Source organism: Artemia franciscana, chromosome 13, assembly GCF_032884065.1.
Source record: "Artemia franciscana chromosome 13, ASM3288406v1, whole genome shotgun sequence".
Classification (NCBI taxonomy): Eukaryota; Metazoa; Arthropoda; class Branchiopoda; order Anostraca; family Artemiidae; genus Artemia; species Artemia franciscana.
The window spans coordinates 2,503,504-2,530,788 of NC_088875.1; the positions used below are offsets into that span (position 1 = coordinate 2,503,504).

A 27,285-nucleotide genomic window follows, 5' to 3' on the forward strand; every position below is an offset into this window, starting at 1 on the left:
GAAAGGACGCTCCTTGTGAAAGGAAAAGCTTGAAACTTGGGTGCGACTACGGTACGCCTAACTTTGAGTTTTAAACGTCACGAAATGACACTGTCTTTTTGCCGAAAGCGTGACTGTTAGCACTGTAGTTTTTTGAGCAGACTATTCAAATTGAAAATGACAAACCATTATAAATTATCACTTGTGGCCGATTTTGATAGTTTAATGCTAGATCAAGAAGTATTAATGCAAGGATGTGACCAAGGTAATATGAAAAACAGTTACAGGGATATTTAAATCATATTTTTCTGTGAAAGGAACTAAATCTAGATGATAGGTTAGCCTAGGCTAACCTATCTGTAAGCCTCTGAAACCTATCTGTCAGGTCTATTGAACCAGCACATAGAAATTTGATTGACTCACCATTCGAATTGTGAAATTCTAGATAAGCTAATTTTTGTTATCTTATAAAGGGGTTAGGTTTGGAAAATGAAGCTTTCAGAGATGAATCAATAGACTACAGAAAGTCCCAGGAAGGTATTTTCAAGGCCCTACCTCCACTTCTTTTCCCTCTAAAGAGCACTGGCCTTCAAAAAATGTGTGTCCTTAAAGTGAGACCTTGTAAATAGATCTTCTGCTTAAATAAAGTACAAGAAAGTAGGCTATCTGGTCCCAATTTAGCCTGTGAAGGTTCAAATATCTGCAAATGCACTTTGTAAATTTTGAAAAGACCTAGCCTAATATGGTTTGAAATTCTACACAAATAACAGGAATTGCATTTTCAAAACTAAAGTCAGAGAAAAAGAGACTGAAAACTGAAAATTATTGGTACAGTATAGTCTTATTTCAGTTTGTCAAAACTCCAATAGGCACAGACCTGTCAAGTAGGCAACTTGTTATTTATCACTTGCTAGCCTCTCTTAGTAGCCAGCTTTGGTTTCTTTTAATTTTCTATAATTGACACTTTTTGCTGATAAGACATGACTGGATGCAAAATCTTCCTTTAAATTTTAGAAAAAAAACAACTTTGATGTGACTTAAACTCCTTGAGATAATAGCACACATAATTAAACTCATGCTCAGATAATGCTCAGTGAGTTTTGTTTTTACCTCTTTAACTTTCTCAATTTATAATATTTTAATGAATTTGAAAAAAATGTCTTTATTAAAAAAAAAAAAAATTGACCTAAGATCCTACACAGATATTAGAATGAATTAGACCCAAACCAAAACTATGGATAAACATTTTTTTTGTCCAGGTCAAGACAGGCATCAGGTATTTTCTTTGTATTATTCTATGTCTTAGAAATAATAATTGGCTAGAGACAAGAACTTGAAAACATTTTATCAGCCTAACTATGGGTCTTTATTTGTTCATGAAAGTTTCATTCTCTTAACACAACTATTCACCAAGATAGAAAAAATTATCATTTAAGAATATCATCAAAAAAAAGGTAAAGGTTTTTAGTAGAGAAGAAATCAGCTAGAAATAAAAAGAAATCTACCATTAGATAATTGTTGCTGTCCTTGGCCCTAGGGCAGACATTGCTCTAGACAGTATACTTTGGTTAGTTTGTTTGGTTTTATCTGTTGTGCTTATTCCTCTGCAATAGTTGGTTCATTACACCAGATAAAGCGAATTCACAAAAAAGAACACTTTTGTTTAAAGCCAAAGGGTTGGTGCAACCTTATCATGGCTGTCTTGAGTCCAATGGCAACAGCAGCAACTGTTAGGCCTATGTCAACAAAGAATATTGTAAAGTGAATCTAACAGAACTTTTTTTTCTTCCTATCTAATTTCTGCTCAATTCTATATGTTTACTAAAAGGGTTTTATCCTTTTTTTCAAGTGGAGCTAACAATTGATGTACCAAGGACATGAAAATAAAAGGAAGGGTTGCATCCTGGACCTATCTTATGTCTACTCATACCCAAAAAACCACAATTTTTTAACATTTTTGTTTTGGCTGTTTCTAAATGTGAGGTTTTAAAGCAGTATAACAAAAATCTTTAATTTGCTTTTACCAAAGCAAAACTAATGAGATAAAACTGACAATGCTTTTTCTCTATAAATATTTGAACATAAACAATATGTGGATTTCCAAATGCAACTATGCATTCTTAAGTTGTATTGTGCCTTGTGTTTTAAATTTTTTTTATTTTTTTTTTTTTTGTTTCTTTTTTTTTAATTTGGCACCAGCTTTCACCAAAAACTATGCAACTGTTTTTAGAGGCTTCTTTCATTAAAAATTGAATTCTTGGTTGTTCTTATTTTTAAGATGTAGACACTTTTTTAAGTTTTCACCAAACTAGTCCAAACAACCTTATTTTAATTTAATCACCCTAATTGCTCAAATTTTCTGAAACTAGGTAAAACAGATTTCCTGGTAGCAGCTTGTATGCTGTGGTACTGCTAAATTAGCTACCTTGTTACAAAATATGTTGGTTGAATGATAAGATACTGATTTCTATTGAATAACACTTAAAAACACTCAGCAAGTTACATGAAATTATTATATGTTAAAGGGTTAATTACAGTAATCTTAAAATTTCAAGGGCAAGTTGTCAAAATTTCCTATTCCCCTTTGTTTGTCCAGTGTTAATTGTTAGTCAGACTAATTTTTTTTTTATTACTGACAAACCAACTATAGTAAAGAATAAGCTATTGTTATGGAAATTTTGCCTGTTATATAGAAAAGACCTGTGTTTCAATACATCCTGAACGTATTTATGGCATTCCACTTATACAGAAATATTTATTTTTAATTCTAAAACATTAAAACCTTTGTTATAGACAACCCAGTATCAGAAAAAGATTATTCAGTCTCTGTTCCTATAGGTTTATTGATTGGAGCTCATACTTTTGCTTAGTTTTTTTTTTCCAACATGATTTTTCTAGTTTTGTTATTTGAATAAAAATCAGAATGAATGCTAAGGCAGCTATTTTTAGAAGAATTTTACAAAGAACTGTTCTTGATAGAATCAGGGTTCTGGGGATTGCATTTGATTCTGTCAGCAATACACCCTGGCCTGTAAAATTGAAAGAGCTGACATACTTGTGGCTTCATGTCAAGAAGTTGGTTCTGTCTGTTTCTGTTAGGCAATTTTTTTAATATTGAAGTCCAAAATCAAAATACCTCAAGTATATCTAAGGTAAATATTGCTTGATTTCCTTCAAAGTTGGTAGTTCACAACCCAAGACTAGTCAACAGTAATCATGTCACTTAGACTTTGATAGCTAATACTATCATAGCCAATTGCCTTCATTACTAAATTGTAGTAATTAAAGTATAAAAAGTGGTTATATCTCTGGCAAACTAAATTGTGGCTAGCCCAGCCACATTTGAAACATTATTAAGCATATTCAAATGCATGTCTAACTAGAACCTCAAGTCTAGCCACGTATCTGGCCAGAAATCAATCTCTTGGCAACTACTGCTCCCAAGAAGAATTCAGTGCTTAGCTAAAACTACAAATTTAGCTTCAAATGGATTACAAGTGTCATCTTTAGCCAATCAAGAGGCCTTACGCAGGTAAAACTTTCAAAATTGTAATCCCTGTTTTTATTGTCACAAGATAATGGGTGAGACAAGCCAAAAAATTGCCTTAGTCAGCTTCACTGTCATGTCTGGTGGTGTATATTTGTTTAAAATGAAAAAAAATTAATGTGAAAACAAAAGTTAAATTTCAGTTTAAAAATGTAAACATAGACAATGAAAATAGTGGAACTTGACACATTCTGATCAGCTGTAATCAAAAATTATAGACTTTGAGTTCCAGTGTCTAGAACTGGATATTTAGCTGTAACTTGTCTAGCCAAGCATCAAATTCTACTTGTGAACAGTAGTTGTCTAGACACTGATTTCTTGCCAGACACATGTCTAGACATGGGATTCTTGCTAGATATACACATGAACACTTCTTTACAGTAGAACCTTGTAATTCAGCAGAATTGCTTGTAACAACAGAAATCAATCTTAATTTAAACCAAAATTTAAAAGTAGCTAAAAAAAAACCATGTAAAACCTTTTAAAGCATTAAGATTAGCTATAGTTTAGCTACAAGAAGCTGCAATTGTACAATATTGGTTCAAGATATCTGGAGAAAAAGTCTCATTAGAGTGATTTGAAATGTAGCCCTGTTAGGAGGAAACTTATTTAGCTACTCTTAAACACCTAAACTAAAACTGCTGTTAGGTATGAGTAGAAGTAAGATGAATCAATAGTGCCAAAAGTATTTTTGTTTTAAGTTTTTGTGCTGTAAGCAATAGCTGTATTTTATTAAAAAGATTTAACGTTTTTTGGTGAAGTTATAGAATTGAACAGAAATCAGACAGGAAAAAAAAAACACACCATTTGGTTCTCTGTTGAATACTCTTTCCAAATATAATAATTGATAAGTGCTATTGGAATTGAGTCCAAGCTCCTTCCTCTCCCCTTGCCTATGGTGGGGCCAAACCTAGCTCTAGGCTGTTTATAAAATTCTACTGTTGTTTTTATTTAATTTGTCTTTATTTGGTATTATGATCTTATATCCACAGACATAGTTTCTTTTTAGATGGAATTATGATGAACTCTTATAGAGCTTCTCTGACACTAAAATGTGAATTGCTTAACTGACAATCTTTGTCAACTAGAATCTTCAACTTCGTAACAATCTCTATAGACACGGTTTCTTCAAATAGGCTATCCTATACTGATGCTGGGCAACCAAGGAAATTATGATGAACTGTCAAAGAGCTTGTTTGCTTTTGAACCCTTTGGAGTGATACTAGAAGCAGAAATAAGGGTGGAAAGTTGAAAGAGTTATATATTTTTCAAACGTAGATTCCATTGCCTTGATTTATTGAGTTTGGTACCTAGGTGTTCGCAATTTGAGGCTTTTCAAGTGAACTCAATAATTAAAGTTTTTAGCATCAGAGCATTTAGGGGGAGGCCCTGGGGACCAGACCTTGCAGAAATCTCCTATCTTTTTGTTATTGATTAATATCTTGCTTGCAACAGTTGCCTCATTGATTTTGCTGTGCCTTACAAGAATAATATATCTTTGAAGTGCCTCACAAGAACAATCTATCTGTTCTTTGCTGATATTTCTTTCCTGCTATAAACCTATCTAAGATAATAACTTTTAAGATCTATCTTACACAATTAACCAGATGTTGTCAGGTCACTTACATAATTAGAATAAATTTCGTAGTGTTTTTGGATTTGAATAAATCCCTGGTTAATAATAAAGTTAGATTAAAGAATCATTTAATTGCTAATTATCAATTTAATTCAAATTCTAGGGTAGAGGCTCCTCATTTTATTTGATTTATTTGGTCATTTTGAATTTACTGGGCATTGTGTTTTTTGTTACCATGCAGAGAGTTGAAGACCTCTTTATTTCAGTATATGGAGACAGCATTATTAATTTAATGTTGAGTTTACAACAAACACATGAGTTATCCTCACTACGGGTTATTAACATGATAGTTGTGTGAAAACATCTTTTATTGATTAATAAAGAAATGGAACTTTTTGATTGAATCTGCTGCCTTTTGGCTTAGTAGGCTAATAATTGGAGTCACTAATATATTGAAGTCATGCAGTAAGCATATGATCTCCCAGATGGGGATCAACAAAAGCGGGATCATTTTTCTTTTTTTGTACAAAGACAAGCATCAACCCTGTCGCCCAATATTGGTGCAACAGGGATCGATCCCTGGTCCTCTGATTGCCAAAAAAAGTATCAATCTATCACAGGGTAGACACCAAACAACAAAGAGAGATAAAACTCCACAGAAAAAAAAACTTCAAACAAGACTGCAGCCAGTAGAGAGAAAAGAAATGAAAGACTAAAAATAACATGGATACTTCGCCTGTATCTAAATTAGGTGTCCTCAGCACAAGATAAAAAGAAAAAAACACTAAACTAAAAACAAATAAAACCACCACCAATAATAATAATAAATACAATTGTCACTACTGATACACGTAGGGAAAAGAAGCTATTAGAGTTACTTCAATGAGAACATCAAAGCAACTGAGGAAAAATTATGAAAATTGAAACTAAATTAACTATTCTGTTGTGAAATAATCCTCTTGTTAGCTAATATTGAAGCAACTCTTTTTGGTCTAGTAGGTAATCTTGTCCCCTGGTGAATGTGTAAAATTTTAATTCCCTTATTGACTATTCATTCATTTTTCAAAAGACAATCATGAATTGTGTCAATTTAAATTCCCCGTGTCTCTATTTATTGAAAGATTATATTTTTAGTCTTTCATCTCTTTTCTTTCAACTGGCTGCAGTCTCGTTTGAGGTTTTTTTTTGTAGAGTTTTATCTCTCTTTGTGGTTTGTTGTCATGTAAGGCTAGTTTGGCTTAAGAACTTTCACAGGACAGACAACAGCAGGATAAAGTATTTAATCATCATTGCTTGTTTGGAGCTTCTGGTTTAGCATTAATTAAGAAAAAAAAGGTAAAGATTGCAGCACTAGACCCATAAGGTCCAAACCAGCGGTGCTAATCACTGTCTCAAGGCCCTTCAGCCAGGAAGTGCAAATTGTGGATGACGGCCAGCCATCCTGCGCTTTTGCACACCCTTCCTGTTTACCTTCCTCAGATTTCTCCAGGTACCCATTTAGAGCTGGGTCGACTCTGGCTGAGCTTACAGAGTCACGCTACTGACCTTCATTTCAAACCAAATAATTTGGTACCCTAGGATTTAAACCCTCTCCCTCTCGGACGAAGGATCCTAAATCCATAGCACCAATCCACAATTAACATTAATTAGTTAGTGATTAGATTTTCCCATTGATGACTTTAAAATCTGATTAGCTTAGTTGCTAGTTTGATTAGCTTAGTTTGACTGTTTGTCAAAACTCTATTTTTTAAAACAATAAAAAAATTTACAGTAAAGAGCAGGGCATTGAGGAGGGTACAGCCCCTTTCATATACAGAAAAATTTTCGTTCGTTATAAGTTTTCATGTCGCTCCTTACTTTCAGTTAAAAACTTATTTTTTTTATCTAATAATCGTTAGACTCTGCACAGAAAAAAAAATAGTGAATCATAACCCTAGCCTATAGTAACCGAAAATTCAAAAACTTATTTTGAAAAAAAAAAGTCAAGGAAAAATCGCCATTTAAAATCAATTCGAGGATGTTAATTATTATTTCAATTAGTCTTTATGGTAAAAGATTATTGCAAAACCAATTTGTTGGAATTTTGAAAAATAGCTTGAAATTCCGCAAAAATGGTGGTACATCGAAATGAAAACTGAATTATTGGAAATACATTAGCCAAAAGTCACATATAGGTGAACTACGGTCTCATCATGAGCAACAAGGAAAATCACTTTTTCGCATGAGACACAGTAATGTCTTTTCTCTGTGTTTTTTTATTTCTACATGTAAAAATAACAATTTTTAGCCTTGGTTTTAATCCAATTCTCATTTGTTTCCAGAATTTTTGCGGTTTGTCCAGAGTTGTAAGTCCATTGGTTTAGACTCATCAAAGATAAGAGGGGACAATTCACGATTACTGAGGGAAATTGAAGAAATAAACCGTAGACTGGTAGCCGAGGCTTTGAAGCATGAACAGACACGACTTTTGCTGGAGAAATCAATGGAGAAAAGACGAGCACTAGAAAAACAAAAAAAGGCTGCAGTAGGAAACTTTATTTTGTAGATACGATTTATTTTTGTTTCTAAAAATTAATGTTATAAGCAAGATATTTTGGAACTTGCGTTTTTCATCCTGGAAACAAAAGATGAATTATCTCAAGATTAGATGTAAGGACATTTAGGATGGACTCATCAATAAATATTGTGTTTAATTATGTATTATGTTAGTTTATCAAGTCAATATATCAATTAAACAATCAAAGGCAGGTGATGGAAGAAACTCAAAAATTAAACTGTAGATTAGATGCTTTGAAGTGCATATATTTTGTTTGATCTAATTTGTCTTTTTCTTTATCGAGAATTTAAAGTTTTATTGACAAATCTTTTGATATCCTTTTCATGGATCTCAACGTCCAACTAGGGAATTAGAGAAGAGTAAAATAGGAATGTTACAGGGTTTGACATAACCTTTTGTCTGTGAATTTGTCTTTGTGTGTCCACTTAAGCTATCTCTTCTACTTGTAATAGGTAATAGGATTTTAAAATACCTTTTGGGGATATTTTCATTGAAAACAATTTTTTTTTTTGTATTTTCATTTAGCTAATCGAAAGATACGAAAAATTTGCTCCCCACCTCGGCATTAAAAGTTCTGTTAGCCCCCCCCCTAATTGAAGTCACTGCGAGTTTTGAAAAGTCGGCTTTAAAAATTTAGAATAATGTTAGTTTTTTTTTCAAGATAAAGTTTTTCCAAAGCTACTGATTGGTCCTATACTTGAAAAAAAGAGAAGAAAAATGTATTGAAATTTCATATTTTTTTCTTGACACAGTTTTTGTATACATTCAACTTAATTGAATTGATCCTCAGTAAGACTGTAGTGCTAAATAGAATTGGTCTAGACTATGTCTAGACTATGTTCTAGACTATGTCTAGTGGAAAAAGAATCAATGTTGCAACCTTGTAAAGAGCAAACTGAGGGCCATTGTAACTGAAAACAAAAAATAAATAAAAGACAATACCTAAAGCAAGTGATTTTTATTTGCGGTTATCAGGAATGGTAACTATTATCTAGGTTGCTTTCAATAATAATATGGTAACAATACCATAGCTTTCATACCAGTTGCTTTCAACAATAATATGGTAACTCTGTGTAATGGTAACTATTATCTAGGTTGCTTTTAATAATAATATGGTAACAATACCATAGCTTTCATACCAGTTGCTTTCAACAATAATATGGTAACTCTGTGTAATGGTAACTATTATCTAGGTTGCTTTCAATAATAAAATATAATTGCGGAAACATACTTTTGGGAACTTAAAATTGAGCTTGAAATCCCTTGAGAATGGAATGGGTGAAATGAAATAAAATGTGCAACATTAGAATTTTCATGTTTGAAAGTCTTTCATCTCCCCCAATCTTGAAGACCCGAGAAAACTGTTATTTAAGCATATGTAACACTGATATGTTTTTTTTTCCAAGTTTGCTGGAATTAACCAGAGCATTACAGACAGATCGTTAAGGGCTAATTTGACCGCTAATATTATGTCAGTGTCCTTGTAGAAACTGAAAACGCAATTTTTTATATTTTGCGAAATACTGAGATGACTTATGTAACTCATCATAAGTGACGAGATGACGTTTATTATGCATATAGATAACAGGATGTGTACAAAAATACCGACAAAGAATGACACTTTTAGTTTTTTTTTTTCCATATATTCTTTAAAAGTGTTCTAGATGTATCAAAATTTTTTTAATTAAATATTTAAAAAGTTAATATTATAAAATATTTTTTATATAATAATTAATATATAAAATATAATATTATTAAATATAAAAATAAAAATAAATTTTTAAAATGTAGAAGTATTTTAATTCTTATGCTATGAATAATATTATTATATTCATAGCATATTCTTGTGTGATTAACATATTCTAATACTTTACTCTTGTGATTTCTAGACGAATTTGTAAAAAGCAAATATGTAGTATATAATACGAGAAAAATATTTAATATATAAATATGTAATACCGACATAAAATGACACTTTAGTTTCTTTTTTCTATATATTCTTAAAATTTGTTCTTGATGTATTAAAACAATTTTAATTAAATTTTCTTAACATAAATATTAAGAATATTTTATTATTATTTTATATTAAATATAAAAATAAATTTTTAAAATGTAAAAATATTTTAATTCTTATACTATTATTAATATTAATATATTCTTAGCATATTCTTTGGTGCTTAATATATTTTATTACTTTACTCTTGTGATTTCTAGACGAATTTGTAAAAAGCAAATATGTAAAAAACATTAATTAATAATCTTTTTGTTCTATTTCAATGAAAATAAAATTGATTAAAGGAAAGAAGCTATGATGATATGCAAACACCCTAATGAAAATAATGCTAATCACAAGGTTTGGGCCTCCAAGCCAGTCCCTCCTCTCCAATTCTGGGAATTTTTACATTCTTTCTTGTAGTATATTATATTTTCTGTATTGGGTGGTATCGACTATAATTTTTGAGTTAATAGCTTTGCTATTATAAGTTAATATATAATATTAACGTTATATTAATATAATATTAACGTTAATATATAATTAAGTTATTATAAGTTAATATAAGCTAATAGTTTAAAGTTTGAAAGTTAAAGCTTTTGTGCTTCTCTTTACCTCAATATTGTAACAATCTTCGGCTGTAGCATGTTTATGAGTGCATATGCACAAATTTTTAAAGGAATTGGATAAGAGGATCTTACGGGGGGGGGGGGGTATTTTATTTTGCAAACTAACTAGATTTTGCATTTTTAGTCTGTTAAAAAGCAATAGAAATTTATTATAAAAAATGGCCTCAAATTGGACTCTAAATAAACAAGGGGTAAAGCTTCAACGCAAGATAGAAGTAAAGAAGAAGTGACTTTTTAGGATAGGACCTGGTTTTCAACGTACTATCATGGCGGTGATGAAAATGCATAAGAAGTAGATAAGGCAATTTGGATGAATAGTTCTCCATTTTGGGAAAATTTACCCCCCCTCCCCAGCACCCTGATATGTCGTCTTCATATCCTTCGGAAGTTTCCATATTGAGGGGCAAAAGCTATCAAAATGAAGTTTAACAGTCAGAGAATGTTAAGTGAATATTAATCCTGTTGTGACTATTTTTAAAGTATAAATATGTATAACTATATGAAATATATAAGTGTAAAGTATAAAATATATAACATTAAATACTAACATTCATAATATAACATTTGAACAAACACACACAATTTAAATATACACAATTTAAATACAACATTTCATCATCCTTAGTTGAAACTAAGGATGGAACTTTGAGTAAATACGTAGAAAGTAGAATAGCAGAGGTACGACATAAATGGACTAAACTTGGGAAAGTATGCCAGAGTGTAAGCGTCTAATGGGTAAGCGTCTAAGTATGGCCTAAATATGGCCTGCAAACGTGGCGATTATAGAAACAAGAGGAGAATTTGGTATTAGTTTCTTAGAAAAATTGTCCAAGGAAAATTTAGGAACCAGGTTTGGCAACCAACTGCCGAGGGTTAGTCTTTGTGAACGAATTGGTTCCACATCGCTCAGTGTCTGTACCAGAAAAGAGCAGCTTAGGGGGCTTAGGCATATCCTTCGGTATATGACATGAATAGCTCTACCGCATAACCTACAAGGAAGTAAAGATAGGTTAGGTGGTGTGGACCATGTTAGGATGAGACCATAAAATGATTACCAAATTTTTTACCAAATATTTTTTGGTAAAATTTTTTGATAAGATTACCAAATATTTTTTAGGGGATCTCTTAGAAGTTGACTAAAACAGATGTTTCAAGTGGGATAGAATGACGGAAGAGTGTTTGCAAATGTGTTAGTTGCCATCTCTGCAGTAGTTGCTGCAGAGATGGGAAAAATTTAGGATCAAGTACACTATTCCAAATCTAAATCTCTCATTCGATTTTTTTTCACTTTATTGTGACATGTATTTTTAGGGAGAAATAAAATCCATTTGCTTATGCAGTAGAAAACTGAATCCAAAGTGTGGTTTTGCCAAGGGGACTAAAAAGTGAAAAAAAAATGTAGAACACCGTGGATTAGGCTTGGATAATGTGATAATATTACCTAGTAAGTTAGAAATTTGTAGAAACTAGCCAAAAGCGAAAGCTTCAAATAGAGTGGGGTAGGTCTGGGGATGCACTTCCCCAGTGTGGCAATTTGAGGTCACTTAAATAAAGACATTAAGTATTTTTTAGTTTTCTTTCTAAATTTGTTTTTTAACAATTGAGGTTTTTATCAGTAAATGTGAGCTCTACCAGTAATAACTGATGATTTAAGCATTAGTTTGAGATGGGGCAAAATAGTTTGACAACTGCCATCAGGCCCTGCTCATTTCTTAATTCCAAATGTATCCATGAAAACAGGCTGTGTTTTAAACAGGGAGGGATTTACCTCAGCAAAGGTACCTAGAGAAAAATCTGTAGGAAATACTTTGAAATGTATCAAAATTACGGGAATTGTGACCACAGAATTTTTTTTTTAGAATTGTATTCTTATAAAAGTCTTCCTCCCTCCTCCTGGTATCTTGGCCACATGCTCATAATGTGTTTGTAGTGCTTTTCTTTGAGAATTCAAGCTATGATTGAATATCTCAATCTGTACTTATTTTCATTTTGCGCATCTCACTCTTTGTTTTATTTATTTAGGAAGAAAAGCTACGTGTAGTGGCGGAAATAGTAGGAAGTGATTTGAATCGTTTTGATAGAGAGACCAGAGAAAAACTGTCATTTATTCAAGTTAGAAATGATAGACGAGAAGAATCTCCATCAAGACTGGACAGACTTGACCCGATTAACGAATTAAGCTCTACAGGTACTCCATTTGAGTTCCTTCTGAAATAGTGTTTGCTCTAATTTCAAAAAATATAAGCCAGACCCATTGTTGGCGCTTAGAGCGTCAAATCTACGTTCAATTTTTAGGAATGTAATGAAAGAGATGGAGATGGCTAGGACACGGATGACGGATCAGGGGTAGGTCCGGAACAAAATCCTTGAGGGGCCCAATGTGACAGGGGTGCCAATAAGCTAAATCTTAAATAGCGACGAAGACCACACTGCCTTTCCATCACAAACACCATACACAAGAAGAACAATAGGGAATTTCTTAAGACAGTGGGAAACAAATTAGAATGAATATTTCGGCCCTATGTCCAAGGGCCGTCCTCAGCAATACAAAAATATATAAGAAAAAACAACTTACAAGGGGATAAAATCAATAAGACTAAAATAAACAGTTTTCCAAAACAGTACCAGCATCCTTACCTCAGCGAAGTTCAACCAGGAATGATAACTAAATTGTTATGAAACGTCACAATTTTTCCTAAGTCGTGACCCATGTAGATCTTATTTTCAAACCAGGAAACGAGCAATTATCTTATTACGAACATTCTTATCAAACGAAGAGTAATCACTGATCGAAGCTGAGTTCCCTGGTATACCAATTGTTATTGTAATTTTTTGCCGAAATGGGTAGCATTTAGCGCGGGGCAATTAAGAATCTGAGACTCACTTCAAAAGCTATCACACGGAAATATCTCTCTAAAAGCTCCGAATCAACTGATTCGTCAACAGACAAATTGTATTTTGAAACTCGTCCAACTTATGCTCAAGTTTTTCAACCTTCTGGGGTCTCTAATTTCTGTCAACATATTTATGAAAAATATTAAGGGGACTTGGAGGGGAAAGAATTTTCCCAAAATTATAATTTTCAGAAAAAAAATATTTCTGTTTTTGAGAAAAAATTTACGGATGAGGAATTGTATGTGGAAATGTATCCGCCAAGGAGGTATAATGTCACCATACCTTTATAATAATAACGTTTTAAAAGCTCAGGAGAAAGTTATGATGAGTGACATATTTAGATATCTGGAACTTTTCTCCTTAATTATGCTGATGATATTTTAAACCTTAGCCGGACGCGCTGTCATCAAATGTAAAAAAATTTTCCGTTCATAGTGACAAATATGGAAAAAAAAGTCTGTCCTTCAGTCAGGCCGTGTCCAGGATTTTTTTTCGGGCAGTGTTTTACAAAAGGATTTTTGCAAAAAAAAATTCTTTAAAAAACGCATCAAAAATTTGTTGATATTCATTTTTGTTACGTTTTTACGAGTAGGACAAACATTTTAGGGGGTGTTCAAACCCCTGCCCCCCTCCTGGATATCTTGCCTTCAATGCATCTAAGAGTGAGATTTTTATTTTTGGCCAGTCTCAGGCATTGTGCAGCTAGGAAGTCCATATGTTTCCCCATCTGCAAGCATCAAGTATCTTGACCTGTGTCCAAACCAAATTATAGACATATAAAGCAGAGCAGTAGATACAAAGTGCAAAGCAGATACAGTAGACATTGTGCGGCTAGGAAGTCCATATGTTTCCCCATCTGCAAGCATCAAGTATCTTGACCTGTGTCCAAACCAAATTATAGACGTATAAAGCAGATCAGTAGATACAAAGTGCAAAGCAGATACAGTAGACGTATACTAGACTGCGTCTACCACTTCTTCCCGCAGGCCAATGGTCTTTCCCCTTTCTGGAACAACTTCACGTGCACTGACAAAAATTCTAAATTCTATGCATTTAAGATACACAAAATGTCTCTTAGGAAGTCCCCTATGGTCTAGAAACAGGCAGCTGATCGCCACTAACGGTTTGGATGAACAACTGGCTGCAGGCGAGCGTCCCCATGAAAGATTTTTTTGAAAGGCTTGATCAGTCTCGTATGTTTTCCCATACAATGATTGAGTGTCAATTTATCTTTTATTTATGTTCTTGCATGTTTAGCTCTGTTTTTTGTTGTTTTTTTTTATTTACTCCGACACCTTCATGTGTTTCTGGGCAATAAAATTTTCATTTGTTCCTTCGTATACAATTATTGCTCGTTTAATAGTATGAGATAACCAGAGGTTGATTGCTTGGCGTGAGGTTTAGTTTTCTTGAGAAATGGTCCCACACTTGAGATAGGATACATATATAATTGTGTTGCGAGAGCAACACTTAGGTTTTGTCGTATTTATTTCTTTTTTTTTGTTTCTAGCACCTCGATTTCAGCTTATTCCTAGAAAGTGGTAAGGGTCTAACCTCTACGGTTTTAAGGAAAGAATGGGCCTTAGGCCGGATTGATGAATATGACTTTGCATTTTGGAAAGCTTCGTAGAACTCTTGGCTGGGGCCAAAAATCTATTGTTTCTACCCATTTCTGATCGTGATTTCAGCTGAGTTTATCATTCGCTTTTTTGCACTTGGGATTGCAGTAGAGAAATGGTATTAGATGTGCCTCTTAAACTTTAAAAGTTCTCTCATCGCTAAAGAAATTAGAGTTTATCCTTTGCTCCTTCTTAGTGATGCCGTTAGAAACTTTTGAACTAAGACAGATAGATTTTTTTTTCGACGGCAGTCGATAGCTCTTGATGAGCTGATCTAGGTATATGTCATCCATTTTTTGGTAGAAAAATTCCTTCATAAGATATACCAGTTTGAAAGTTTAAAGGGGTTGGCAACTTCAGTAGTAAGGTACACACTGAAACCAAAAATAGGTCGATACCAGTTGTGAGACATATAGGGGAGTTTCAAGCAACAGTCGGCTGTTAGCATATAATCATCTTCGGAAATGAGGGGTTCGCAATTTTTGCTAGTGGGTGTACCTATTATTTGTTTCTGGTGTATTGATGGTACGACCAATTTGGTTCCAGTGGTAAGACATGTAGGGGACTTGTGAGTAATAATCGGCTGTGAGGCTATACCCATGCAACGTAGATCTAGTTATTATTGAGAGCGGTATATGTAAAAGACGATTTTTTTAAGGTTACTTAACCTTTCAGAAAAGGCCTAAAAAAAATATGTATTATGGAAGAAATATAGGAAGTTATGAGAAACATGTTAAGAATCACCAACGTTATACAAGGCCATATCCAAGGGGTTTAGGGGGGTTTGAGACCCCTCCCCCTCGAAATGTTTGTCTGGCCCCTAGAAACGTAACAAAAATGAATATAAAAAGCTGATGAATTTTTTAAAGTTTTTACCCCCCCCCCCAAAAAAAAAAAACATGGATACGTTCTTGAAATTGTATATATTTGCCTGCCAGGATTATGGATTTTTCACTATAAGTCGTAGAACCATTCCCACTGGCACATCTTAAGACTCAACGGTATGTAAAATTAAAATTATGGAGCAAATTTCGTCTATAACTTACGAAGTACTAAACAGAGTATATTTTTTATCAATTAGCGTAATTAATTAGCATATATTAATTAGTATTTTGTGTTTCATAATTTTATGTTTTGGAAAGTCAATATAGCAGAAAGATGAAATTCCTGGGTGGTTGGTTAATAAATTTTGAAATAAATTAATGGACCCGTCCTAGAAAGCCTTTCACGCTTGATTAGAGCCAGTTTTGCCAGAAGGTAAGAAAACATAAACCAGAGCCTTGGAAAAATAAGCCAGAGCCTTTTTTAAACACAAGCCAAATAAGCCAGACAATATTTTGCCCCCAAAAGCAAAAACAATAGCACTATAACTCAAAAATTTACCGCGAGTCACCATCAAAATAAGTCAGTCCGGCGGGAAATAAGCCAATATAGCAATACTGATCAGAGTAAAAAAGGGAAAGTAAAAAAGAACGCACTCAGACCAAAACTGAAAAAGAAAAATGATCTTTCCAGTGAAGACTGACGCTAATTTCTCATTGGGCTCCTCACCTGACGAATTACAAATCTGTTATACTGTTGGTAGTGACATGAAGAAGAGGAAGGAAATAGGAACATACAGCTAAATAAATACTATGCTGTGCATACTATACCAAACGTGATAAACAAGGCGGGTATATCCTAAGGGTCTTTGATTTTACCAACGAAAATCTTGTCAGTATAAAATATCTTTGTCGTTTGAGCCTAGCTGACTATTCATAAAACTTAAGAGAAAAAAGAAGACAGTGACAAAGTCAAAGAAGACTGTGTCTTTGCCGGACCATTGAATGTTTCTAGAGCTGGTCCGTTCACTCTACCGTCATTCCAAATTCGACATGTCATCAGCCTGTACAAGAAGCACCCTAGTTGCTTCTAGGGAACGAATAGAAATATCGTTAGAATAGAAATATCCATTTCTATTCGACATTTTTAATAGTTGACTAGTTTGCTTGTGATGATTTTAAGCGATGATTATGATGGTTCTATGGATTTGACGTAAGCTATAGTGCAAAAGGTTATACTTAACGAAATGTAACTAAGCCACTTATACCGAAAATTACATACGGAGTATGAAAGAGACTTTAATCTAAAATAATGGCAATATTGTGTAAAAAAATGTTAGTTTTTTAATTTTTTTGTTTTGTGTATATGATAAACCACAACTGAACAGAACACATACTGGTTAATTAATGAAAACCGTCTTCTGTTCGATTCAATCTTCTGGCCTTTCCGTGAATTTGCAAAAATAAGTTGTATAAGGGGCGTGCCAGGGAAATAAAAATATAGCTGTTAGGCTTTATTCGTACAAATTAACTACACAAGCAATAATTTATAATGCTAATAAATATATAAACTTTTGCTAGCCGAGCTGCTATAGGAGCCACAAAAACAATCCAATTATCCAAAATTTCCACCTCTACTCACCTCATATCAAAAAAAGCTAAGACAAAGAATTAATTAAAACTCATAATTTGACTATATATTTCTCTTAACTTTACTTAACGATGGGTTTTTAAGGATCCGTTCTAGCACTTAGAATGAATTCTAGATCGAAAAATTCGTTTCAATAAACATTCTTTATGTTTTTTTTATGGGTGTTTATTCTTCACAGCCATTGGTGAAAAAAGTGCTGCTCATAATATACATAAATATACATAATACTCATATACATATACATATATGTATATTATATATGTATATTATATATATATATATATATATATATATATATATATATATATATATATATATATATATATATATATATATATATATATATATATATATATATATATATATATATATATATATATATATATATATATATATATTGAAGTGGCTTTGCGCCACCCCAACACCTAGTTGGTGGGGCGCTTCGCGCCCCCCAAGCCCCCCCCGCGCGTGTAAGTCGTTACGCGCGATATTAGTTACGCGCCATTGTAGTTGTGTCCCTGTGTCCCACCTGTGAATATATATATATATATATATATATATATATATATATATATATCTATCTATCTCTCTCTCTCTCTCTCTCTCTATATATATATATATATATATATATATATATATATATATATATATATATATATATATATATATATATATATATATATATATATATATATATATATATATATATATTGGAGTGGCTTTGCGCCACCCCAACACCTAGTTGGTGGGGCGCTTCGCGCCCCCCAAGCCCCCCCCGCGCGTGTAAGTCGTTACGCGCGATATTAGTTACGCGCCATTGTAGTTGTGTCCCTGTGTCCCACCTGTGAATATATATATATATATATATATATATATATATATATATATATATATATATATATATATATATCTATATATCTATCTATCTCTCTCTCTCTCTCTCTCTCTCTATATATATATATATATATATATATATATATATATATATATATATATATATATATATATATATATATATATATATATATATATATATATATATATATATATATATATATATATATATATATATATATATATATATATATATATATTGCATATAAATAGATTGTCAGGTTTACTGACTCTTGAACATGCAACATATAATTGTCCATGGGAAAACAATCCGTATTCAGATCTATACCTCATTATTCTAATGATGTGTCCCTGTGTCCCGGTCGTCATTTATATTCCCTGTGTCCCGGTCGTAATTTGTGTCCCAGTGTCCCAGTTTGTAATTTCTCTTTGAGTGTCCCGGTCGTCATTTATATTCCTTGTGTCCCGGTGTCCTGGTCGTCATTTGTGTCCCGGTGTCCCGGTCTGTAATTTCTATTCGAACAATCCCTGTGTCCCGGTCGTCATTTATATATCCCGCCTGTGCCCCCGGCGTCCCCGTTGTAGTTGTGTCCCTGTGTCTTGGTCGTCATTTATATTCTCTGTGTCCCGGTCGTGATTTGTGTCCGGGTGTCCCAGTCTGTAATTTCTCTTTGAGGTTCCCGGTCGTCATTTATATTCCCTGTGTCCCGGTATGTAATTTCATCAATTGAAAAACATGACGTCAGTCGACACACAAACATGACGTCAGTCGACACACACACAGACAACTTATTTTTATATATATAGATATTATATATTATACTAGCTGTTGGGGTGGCGCTTCGCGCCACCCCAACACCTAGTTGGTGGGGGCGCTTCGCGCCCCCCCCAAGCCCCCCCGCGCGCGTAAGTTGTTACGCGCCATATTAGTTACGCGCCATTGTAGTTGTGTCCCTATGTCCCACCTGTGAATCGACCATTCCCTGAGTCGCCATCGTCATTTATATATCCCCCTGTGCACCCCGGCGTCCCCTTTGTAGTTATGTCCCTGTGTCCCGGTCGTCGTCATTTATACTCCCTGTGTCCCGGTGCTTTGTTGATTGCTAATCGAACATTCCTTTTGTCCCGGTCGCTTTCTCTTTGAGTGTCGTCATTTATTTAGATTGTTTCTCCTTTATTTTTCAGTTTTTTTCCTTTTTTTAGTTTTTTTTCTTTTTTAGTTCTTTTAGTTTTTACCTTTTTTATTTTTTTTTAGTTTTTTTCTTTTTACTTTTTTTTTTAGTTTTTATCTTTTTTATTTTTTTTTATTTTTATTCTTAATTTTATTAGTTTTCTTTTTCTCTTCTATTTTTCAGTTTTTTTCCTTTTTTTTAAGTTTTTTTTTAGTTTTTAGTTTTTTTAGTTTTTTTTCCTTTTTTTTCTTTTTAGTTTTTTATTGGTTTTTACCTTTTTTTTTTAGCTTTTTTAGTTTTTTTCGTTTTTTCTCTTTACTTTTTTTTTAGTTTTTATCTTTTTTATTTTTTTTTTATTTTATTCTTAATTTTATTCATTTATATATCCCCCTGTGCACCCCGGCGTCCCCTTTGTAGTTATGTCCCTGTGTCCCGGTCGTCGTCATTTATACTCCCTGTGTCCCGGTGCTTTGTTGATTGCTAATCGAACATTCCTTTTGTCCCGGTCGCTTTCTCTTTGAGTGTCGTCATTTATTTAGATTGTTTCTCCTTTATTTTTCAGTTTTTTTTTCTTTTTTTAGTTTTTTTTCTTTTTTAGTTCTTTTAGTTTTTACCTTTTTTAGTTTTTTTTAGTTTTTTAGATGAAATTTTTTTTTAGTTTTTTTCCTTTTTTTCTTTTTAGTTTTTTATTGGTTTTTACCTTTTTTTAGCTTTTTTAGTTTTTTTCGTTTTTTCTTTTTACTTTTTTTTTTAGTTTTTATCTTTTTTATTTTTTTTATTTTTATTCTTAATTTTATTAGTTTTCTTTTTCTCTTCTATTTTTCAGTTTTTTCCTTTTTTTTAAGTTTTTTTTTTAGTTTTTAGTTTTTTTAGTTTTTTTTTTCCTTTTTTTCTTTTTAGTTTTTTATTGGTTTTTACCTTTTTTTTAGCTTTTTTAGTTTTTTTCGTTTTTTCTTTTTACTTTTTTTTTTAGTTTTCATCTTTTTTATTTTTTTTTATTTTATTCTTAATTTTATTAGTTTTCTTTTTCTCTTCTATTTTTCAGTTTTTTCCTTTTTTTAAGTTTTTTTTTTAGTTTTTAGTTTTTTTAGTTTTTTAGTTTTTTTATTTTTTTTAGTTTTTTAGCTTTTTTATTTTTTTTATTAGTTTTTAGTTTTTTTGTAGTTTTTGCTTTTTTTTAGTTTTTTCAGTTTTTTTTTTTAGTTTTTAGTTTTTTACCTTTTTTGTGGATCGTCACCTGATCCACAGATCCACAGATCCACAGACAGACAGACAGCTTATTTTTATATATTTTTTATTTTTTTTTATTTTATTCTTAATTTTATTAGTTTTCTTTTTCTCTTCTATTTTTCAGTTTTTTCCTTTTTTTAAGTTTTTTTTTTAGTTTTTAGTTTTTTTAGTTACTTAGTTTTTTTAGTTTTTTAGCTTTTTTATTTTTTTTATTAGTTTTTAGTTTTTTTTGTAGTTTTTGCCTTTTTTTAGTTTTTTCAGCAAAAATGATGGCAACTAATTTCATGACGTCAGCCGAAACATGACGTCACCTGATCCATCCACAGATCCACACACAGACAACTTATTTTTATAGAAGATATATATATATATATATATATATATATATATATATATATATATATATATATATTATATTATATATAAGTATATATATTATATGTATATATATATATATATATATATATATATATATATATATATATATATATATATATATATATATATATATATATATATATATATATATATATATATATATATATATATATATACATATATACGTATATATGTATGTATAATACATATACATATATACACATATACACATATACATAATACTCAAAGATAAGACTTTTTCTTTTGTGGTAACAAGTCGGGGTGTTGGGTGCCATGTGTCGAAAGATTCTCAATTTCTTATATTTAATTTTTTTTATCTTTTCAATTCTGTGTTTCTATATCATCAATTTTGCTTGTAACACAAATGAAAGACTTGTCTTTTCGGAGTAGAGTAAAAAGTGGGTGCCACTCTTGAAGCATGCTTATCCACTTAGGCCAAGGACAAAGAAAGTAATATAGTGGTAATTATAAAGTGGTAATTTAGTAGTATTTTTGCAGCCTCTTTCTTGGATGAAGTTAGTTTCGACAGAACTGAAGAAGATCTGGACTTTTCCCCGCCAAGAGCCTCACGACAATGGAAGAAACGTAAGAGTGGAGACAGAGATGGCTCTGCCTCGAAGAAACGTCGTTCAAAAAGCAGAACAAGAAAGGTAAAAATAAAATTTTACAACAAGCTATTGCTCACATCTAGTGTGGTTTTTAGGTGCAAATGTGTTGCTGTTGTTGTTGGTGGTGCTTTTAAGCGGATTGCCGTTTTGCAGGTCATTTCTTTCTCACTGTCATACTATGGGAATACTAACTGACAGCTCAAGACCACTTTTGGGTAATTAAGACAGTCTAGACACTCTTTTATTTCTCTATGACTACATATGTAACATTTTAATTAAACGTTTACGGAAACTCAGTTAGAATCTTCCACATATAGTCATATATCGCATAAGAAATGATAAGGCTTTATTTTTCTAAAACAATTCTTTGGAGGAAAATGGCCAAACTTACGGTTCTAACCGGTTCTTTTAGTCTGCATTTTGATTTATAACATTCAACACTCAAGAGTCTATTGGTGGTCTTTTTTTTTAATTTCGTATCCAAATGCTCTTGGGATGTTTTTCCTTTTTCTCATCCTAAAAGTTCAAAAACAGCATTACTACCTGGGAAGCAGTTACCCACTGTTATTTATTCTTTTATTTTAATCCCGCTCCACTCTTCTCAGTGCTAGTTATCTCTTTAAAATTACAAAATTAAAAGTTTTATTTTGACCGCACCTATATTGACAAACAAACAAATTGAAAAATTCAATATATATATATATATATATATATATATATATATATATATATATATATATATATATATATATATATATATATATATATATATATATATATATATATATATATATATATATATATATATATATATATATATATATATATATATATATATAAATATATATATATATATATATATATATATATATATTATGTATCTGATTTAGATGCTTTCCTGATTTAGTTTTGAAGCATTCTACAATCAATTACCCGAATAAAACATCCGCCTAGCCGTTTAGCAGCGTTCCATTCCGTCTTAGAGGGGGGAGGTACTCTATATATGCTGGTATCAGGCTCACAAAAATTCAGCTACATCACATTTGCTTTCACTCCAAAGTTTCACTGTTTACCTTCAGTTCCCTTTCTCCCAATTTGCCCACTAAATACCCTCAATTTCACAAGTGAATGCCTTGTCTTTACATCATCGTACATAACAATGTTCTAAAAATCACTCAACTTTTTTTTATTTCCAATCTTTACTTTCCGTTTGAATCATTCTAATAACTTTTTGAAATTCAAAAACATCAAAATTTAGTTTTAAAATACAAAAATATAGGTCTTGTTAAAATGTAAATTATAGAAAGTAAGCCAGTTTAAGTAAATTGCTTAATGAATAAAGATAATTTCAATGAGCATGAACTACAATTCTGGCACGAGGAATGGATTTCAGTAGAATCAGTGGGGAGATATACAGGACGTTTGAAGAGGGGGGTATCTTCTTAATGGTAGGTTTAGTTAAGGAGAATTTCAGATGGTTCACCTTAACCCATGGGAACGTTGTCCTACTGCGATAAGGAGAAAGTATCGGGGTAGTTAGGGGTATATACTGGCCTATTTTTCTATTTGACATTTGGATCTCTCAAACCTTTGGAGTAAGGTCTTACACAAAGGAGGTTCTAGTCTAGACAAGTATTCCTAAACCTTATTTTTAAACCTTCAAAACAAATTGTATGTCTCAAGAAAGTTAAGCACAATCTAAATCATATCTCTTCATCATAGTTAGGAGTTCTTGCTAGCTTGTTGTTGTCACCCTCAGCGCCCCCCATTTAGAAACCCGATTTGGTCTACTAATATGAAGACTAGTGTAAATAGAAAAACTGCAGGTCTTTTGGATAAGATGTCTCCAGTGCGGGGGAAAAGGTTTCATGAAACTAATAAAACCAAAGATGTTGCGAAACGGAAAAATAAGGTGAAAACCGCAGGAAAAAAAAAGAATAAATGTGAAAATAAGGTTGGGGAGCCCAGATTCAGAAACTCTGGTGAAACTAATATGAAACAATATAAATAGGAAAACTGCAGGTCTTTTGAAGAAGATGTCCCCAGTGCAGGGGAAAAGTTTTCAGGAAACTAATAAAACCAAGGATTTTGCGCTAATGAAAAAAAAGGCGAAAGCCACAGGAAAAACATAAAGAACAAATGTGAAAATAAGATCGGGGAGCGCAGATTAAGAAACCCTGGTGAAATTAATAACTAACTCTGACGTAAATAACTTCCCCAAGCCTGGAAAATTCCCCTGAACCCTCAAAGGTGCGATGGTACGGATTTAAGCTTATTTGTTTACAAGGAAGACGCCAGGAAATTTTGCAGGGGGGGATTTTCTAATGAATGGGTGTGATGCTAATAGATTAAAGCGCTTCAAATATTTAATAGGTAATAATATCTTTATTAAATTGAAAATGACTTGGTTTTCGTTATAGAAGACAATGGAGGAGGGGGGGGGGGTCGAATTCACAGACTTCTAGGTCTCAAAGTGAGGAGTTTTTGTTGTCTTCTTTCCCCCCAGGAGGTTTATTGCCTTCCCCCTGGACTCTTATTAATGGTGCCCAGGAGCAAATCTCCAGCATTTTTATTGGAGGGGGGGAAGGCGAGAGGGGTCCATATCCGGATAGTCAAGGGGTATGGGATATATAATTATTTTTTTTCTACATTATTGAAGGACTACACCACATTATATATATATATATATATATAGATATATATATATATATATATATATATATATATATATATATATATCGTCCAGATTTATTTATTACATTTACATGTAATCCATCTTGGGACGAGATACAGCTGCTTTTACATCCTGGACAATCACCGGTTCATAGACATGACATTACGGCCCGAGCATTCCGCCAAAAGTTGAAATCAGTGATAGATTTCATAGGAAAACTTAAAGTGTTTGGGTCAGTGCGCTACTGGTTGTACTCAGTGGAATGGCAAAAGCGAGGATTGCCACACGCAAATATACTAATCTGGCTATATGATAAAATTGCTTCTAATGTAATTGATGTGATTTCTGCTGAGATATCTGATGTCGATGTCGATAGGGGCTCACATGAAATTGTGGTAAAAATATGATACAGGGACCTTGCGGTGCACTGACTCAAAAATCACCATGCATGGACAGAGGAAGGTGCACAAAGCAATATCCTCGACTTTTAGTACCCAACACAATTACCGGCAATGATGGCTACACTTTATATAGAAGAAGGTCTACCGAAGATGGCGGTAACCGCGTAACCGTGACATCAAAGTAGATAACCCGTGGGTTGTTCCATATTCACCTTTATTATCAAAAACTTATAACGCGCGCATAAACGTGGAAAACTGCCGTAAAGGCAATCAAATACATATGCAAATACGTCAACAAAGGCAGCGACATGGCAGTTTTTGACTTCCAGTATGAAATCAGTAATATCGGTGAAGTCGTACAATATCAGGCTGGAAGATACATAAGCAGTAATGAAGCTGTGTGGCGAATTCTTTCATTTCCGATACGTGAACGAAGTCCAGCTATTGTTCACTTAGCGGTACATCTACAGAATGGTCAAGGTGTTATTTTTTCGGATGCCAACGTGCAACAAAGAGCCCTGAATCCACAGGCTACAACGTTAACTGCTTTCTTCGCGTTATGTCAAAATGATCTTTTGCAAAAAGACTGCTGTATTCTGGAGTGCCTACGTATTGCACGTGGATTGCTAATAAGAAATCATTCGAACGTCGAAAACAGGGTGAGTCAGTCGACGGCCAACGTAACATCTTCAAAGAAACCACGATAGGAAGACTCTACACTATTCACCCCCAATCAAGATGAATGCTTCTGTCTCCGCCTGCTTTTGGCGAATGTACCTGGCCCGACGTCCTTTGAGCATTTGAGAACTGTAAACGGGACTATACATGACACTTACCGTAGTGCATGCCAAGCTCTCAATTTATTGAAGAACAATCAACACTGGGATAACTGCATCAAAGACGCGTACAACACATCAACTCCAAGTCAAATTCGTGCATTGTTTGCTATCATATTGACAACTTGCTCTCCTTCAACTCCTACAGAATTATGGGAGAAGTACAAATCGCAAATGGCCGATCATATACTCCACCGAATACGGTTAGAGAGGTCAGATATGATCTTGGATTTTACAACAAAAATTTATAACTGCACTTTAGTTATGATTGAAGATTTGTGCTTATGTATGGCAAACAAACTTCTCAAGCATTTGGGAATACCTTCATCTAATCATACTGCTGCTATTTCTACATGTGTAGAATTGGATCATGAACAAAGTTACAACACGAATGATCTATTGTTGTATGTACAAACAAATATTTCTAAGTTAACATCTGAACAAAAAGGCATTTATGATCAGATAATACATTGTGTAGATAACAACGTTGGAGAAATCTTCTTTTTGGATGCGCCTGGAGATACTGGTAAAACGTTTGTGATAAAATTGATTCTGACATCAATTCGATCAAAAAATGACATAGCGTTGGCAATTGCGTCGTCCGGAATAGCCACAATGTTGCTGGAATGAACTGCTCATTCCGCTTTGAAATTGCCTCTGAATATGCAATCTACAGAAACTCCCACGTGCAACATTTTCAAATCATCTGGGATGGGTAAAGTATTGCAGCAATGCAAACTTATTGTTTGGGACGAATGTACAATGGTTCACAAAAAATCGCTCGAGGCTCTCGAGCGATCATTGCAAGATTTGGGAGGAAATTCCAAACCCTTTGGTAGCACATTAATATTGCTTGTGGGAGATTTCTGGCAAACATTACCTGTTATTCCTAGATCGACACCTGCGGATGAAACAAATGCTTGCCTGAAAAATTCTAATTTATGGGCACACGTAAAGACATTAAAATTAACTATAAATATGCGTGTCCGATTGCAAAACGATCACTGTTAAAATATTTTCAGATCTGTTACAACCTGTTGCTGGGGCGCGAAAAAAAAATTATGACACCCCACGTGTTTCTGGCGCGCCACATGTTGCTGTGGCGCACAGTTCCACAGTAACGCGTGGCAGGGGTCAGCTATTGTCTGCGGTTTGAAGGCAAGATACAATGAGAATTCATATGTAGAAGCCTGCTGTGTGCCGAGTGCCTGGACCTGGCGTCAAATATTTCCGGTGCCTGAGCAATAATTTTGATGTTTTAATTCAAACTAGAGAAATACCTGAAAATACCTGCCGCATGCCGAGTGCCGGGGCCAGGACTGCAGTATGAAAAGACAGCAAATTGTCTGCGGGTAGAAGACAAGTGACAATGAGAATCCATTCATAGAAGCTAGTAGATATCGTTGTTAGAAATTGGTTGTTAGAATTGGTTTGCTTTTGCAATCAAATATCGTTGAAAAGGTACCGTGAAAAGACAGCAATAAAGCTAAGGTTGGTCCACAAGACTTCCATGTTTATTTTTAATGGCTCCTTCTCACTTAACGGATTAACGTTCGGGTAGAAAAGAGGTTTCTCGTATTATTTCTTCGAATTAAATATCTGTTTGAATCTCTTACAGTCTCATGAGCACATTTTGGAGAATCAGGATGCCAGTCATATAGTTAGTGTCACTACCGTATCAGTACCAAGAGAGGGGCCAGTTACTGCAACTGCTCAGCTTGAAGCAATGAATCGCGAAAACCGACGACGAAGCAAAAGTGAACCTCGGGATGTTTTGAAACCTACCGCGCCTCCTCTAGGTATGGATCCTTTCACAAAATTTTTCTAGTCGTTAGTTTCTTTT

The 27,285-nt window shown here is 33.2% G+C and overlaps 1 protein-coding gene across 1 annotated transcript; it reads left to right on the forward strand.

Moving 5' to 3' along the window:
* Positions 1-90: 90 nt before the first annotated feature.
* LOC136034383 (uncharacterized) lies at positions 91-27,285 on the forward strand. The gene is made up of 5 exons (XM_065715530.1): positions 91-244; positions 7,424-7,626; positions 12,304-12,469; positions 21,422-21,573; positions 27,061-27,285. Exons 1-5 carry the CDS (start codon positions 157-159, stop codon positions 27,268-27,270), a joined length of 819 nt encoding a protein of 272 aa, XP_065571602.1. The 5' UTR covers positions 91-156; the 3' UTR covers positions 27,271-27,285.

Bases quoted from the DNA above. Each gene is read 5' to 3' on its own strand.
- LOC136034383 (XM_065715530.1), top strand. From the start codon at position 157: ATGACAAACCATTATAAATTATCACTTGTGGCCGATTTTGATAGTTTA. The intron at 245-7,423 runs GTAATATGAAAA...ATTTGTTTCCAG, and splicing joins AATGCAAGGATGTGACCAAG to AATTTTTGCGGTTTGTCCAG. The intron at 21,574-27,060 runs GTAAAAATAAAA...AATCTCTTACAG, and splicing joins CAAAAAGCAGAACAAGAAAG to TCTCATGAGCACATTTTGGA.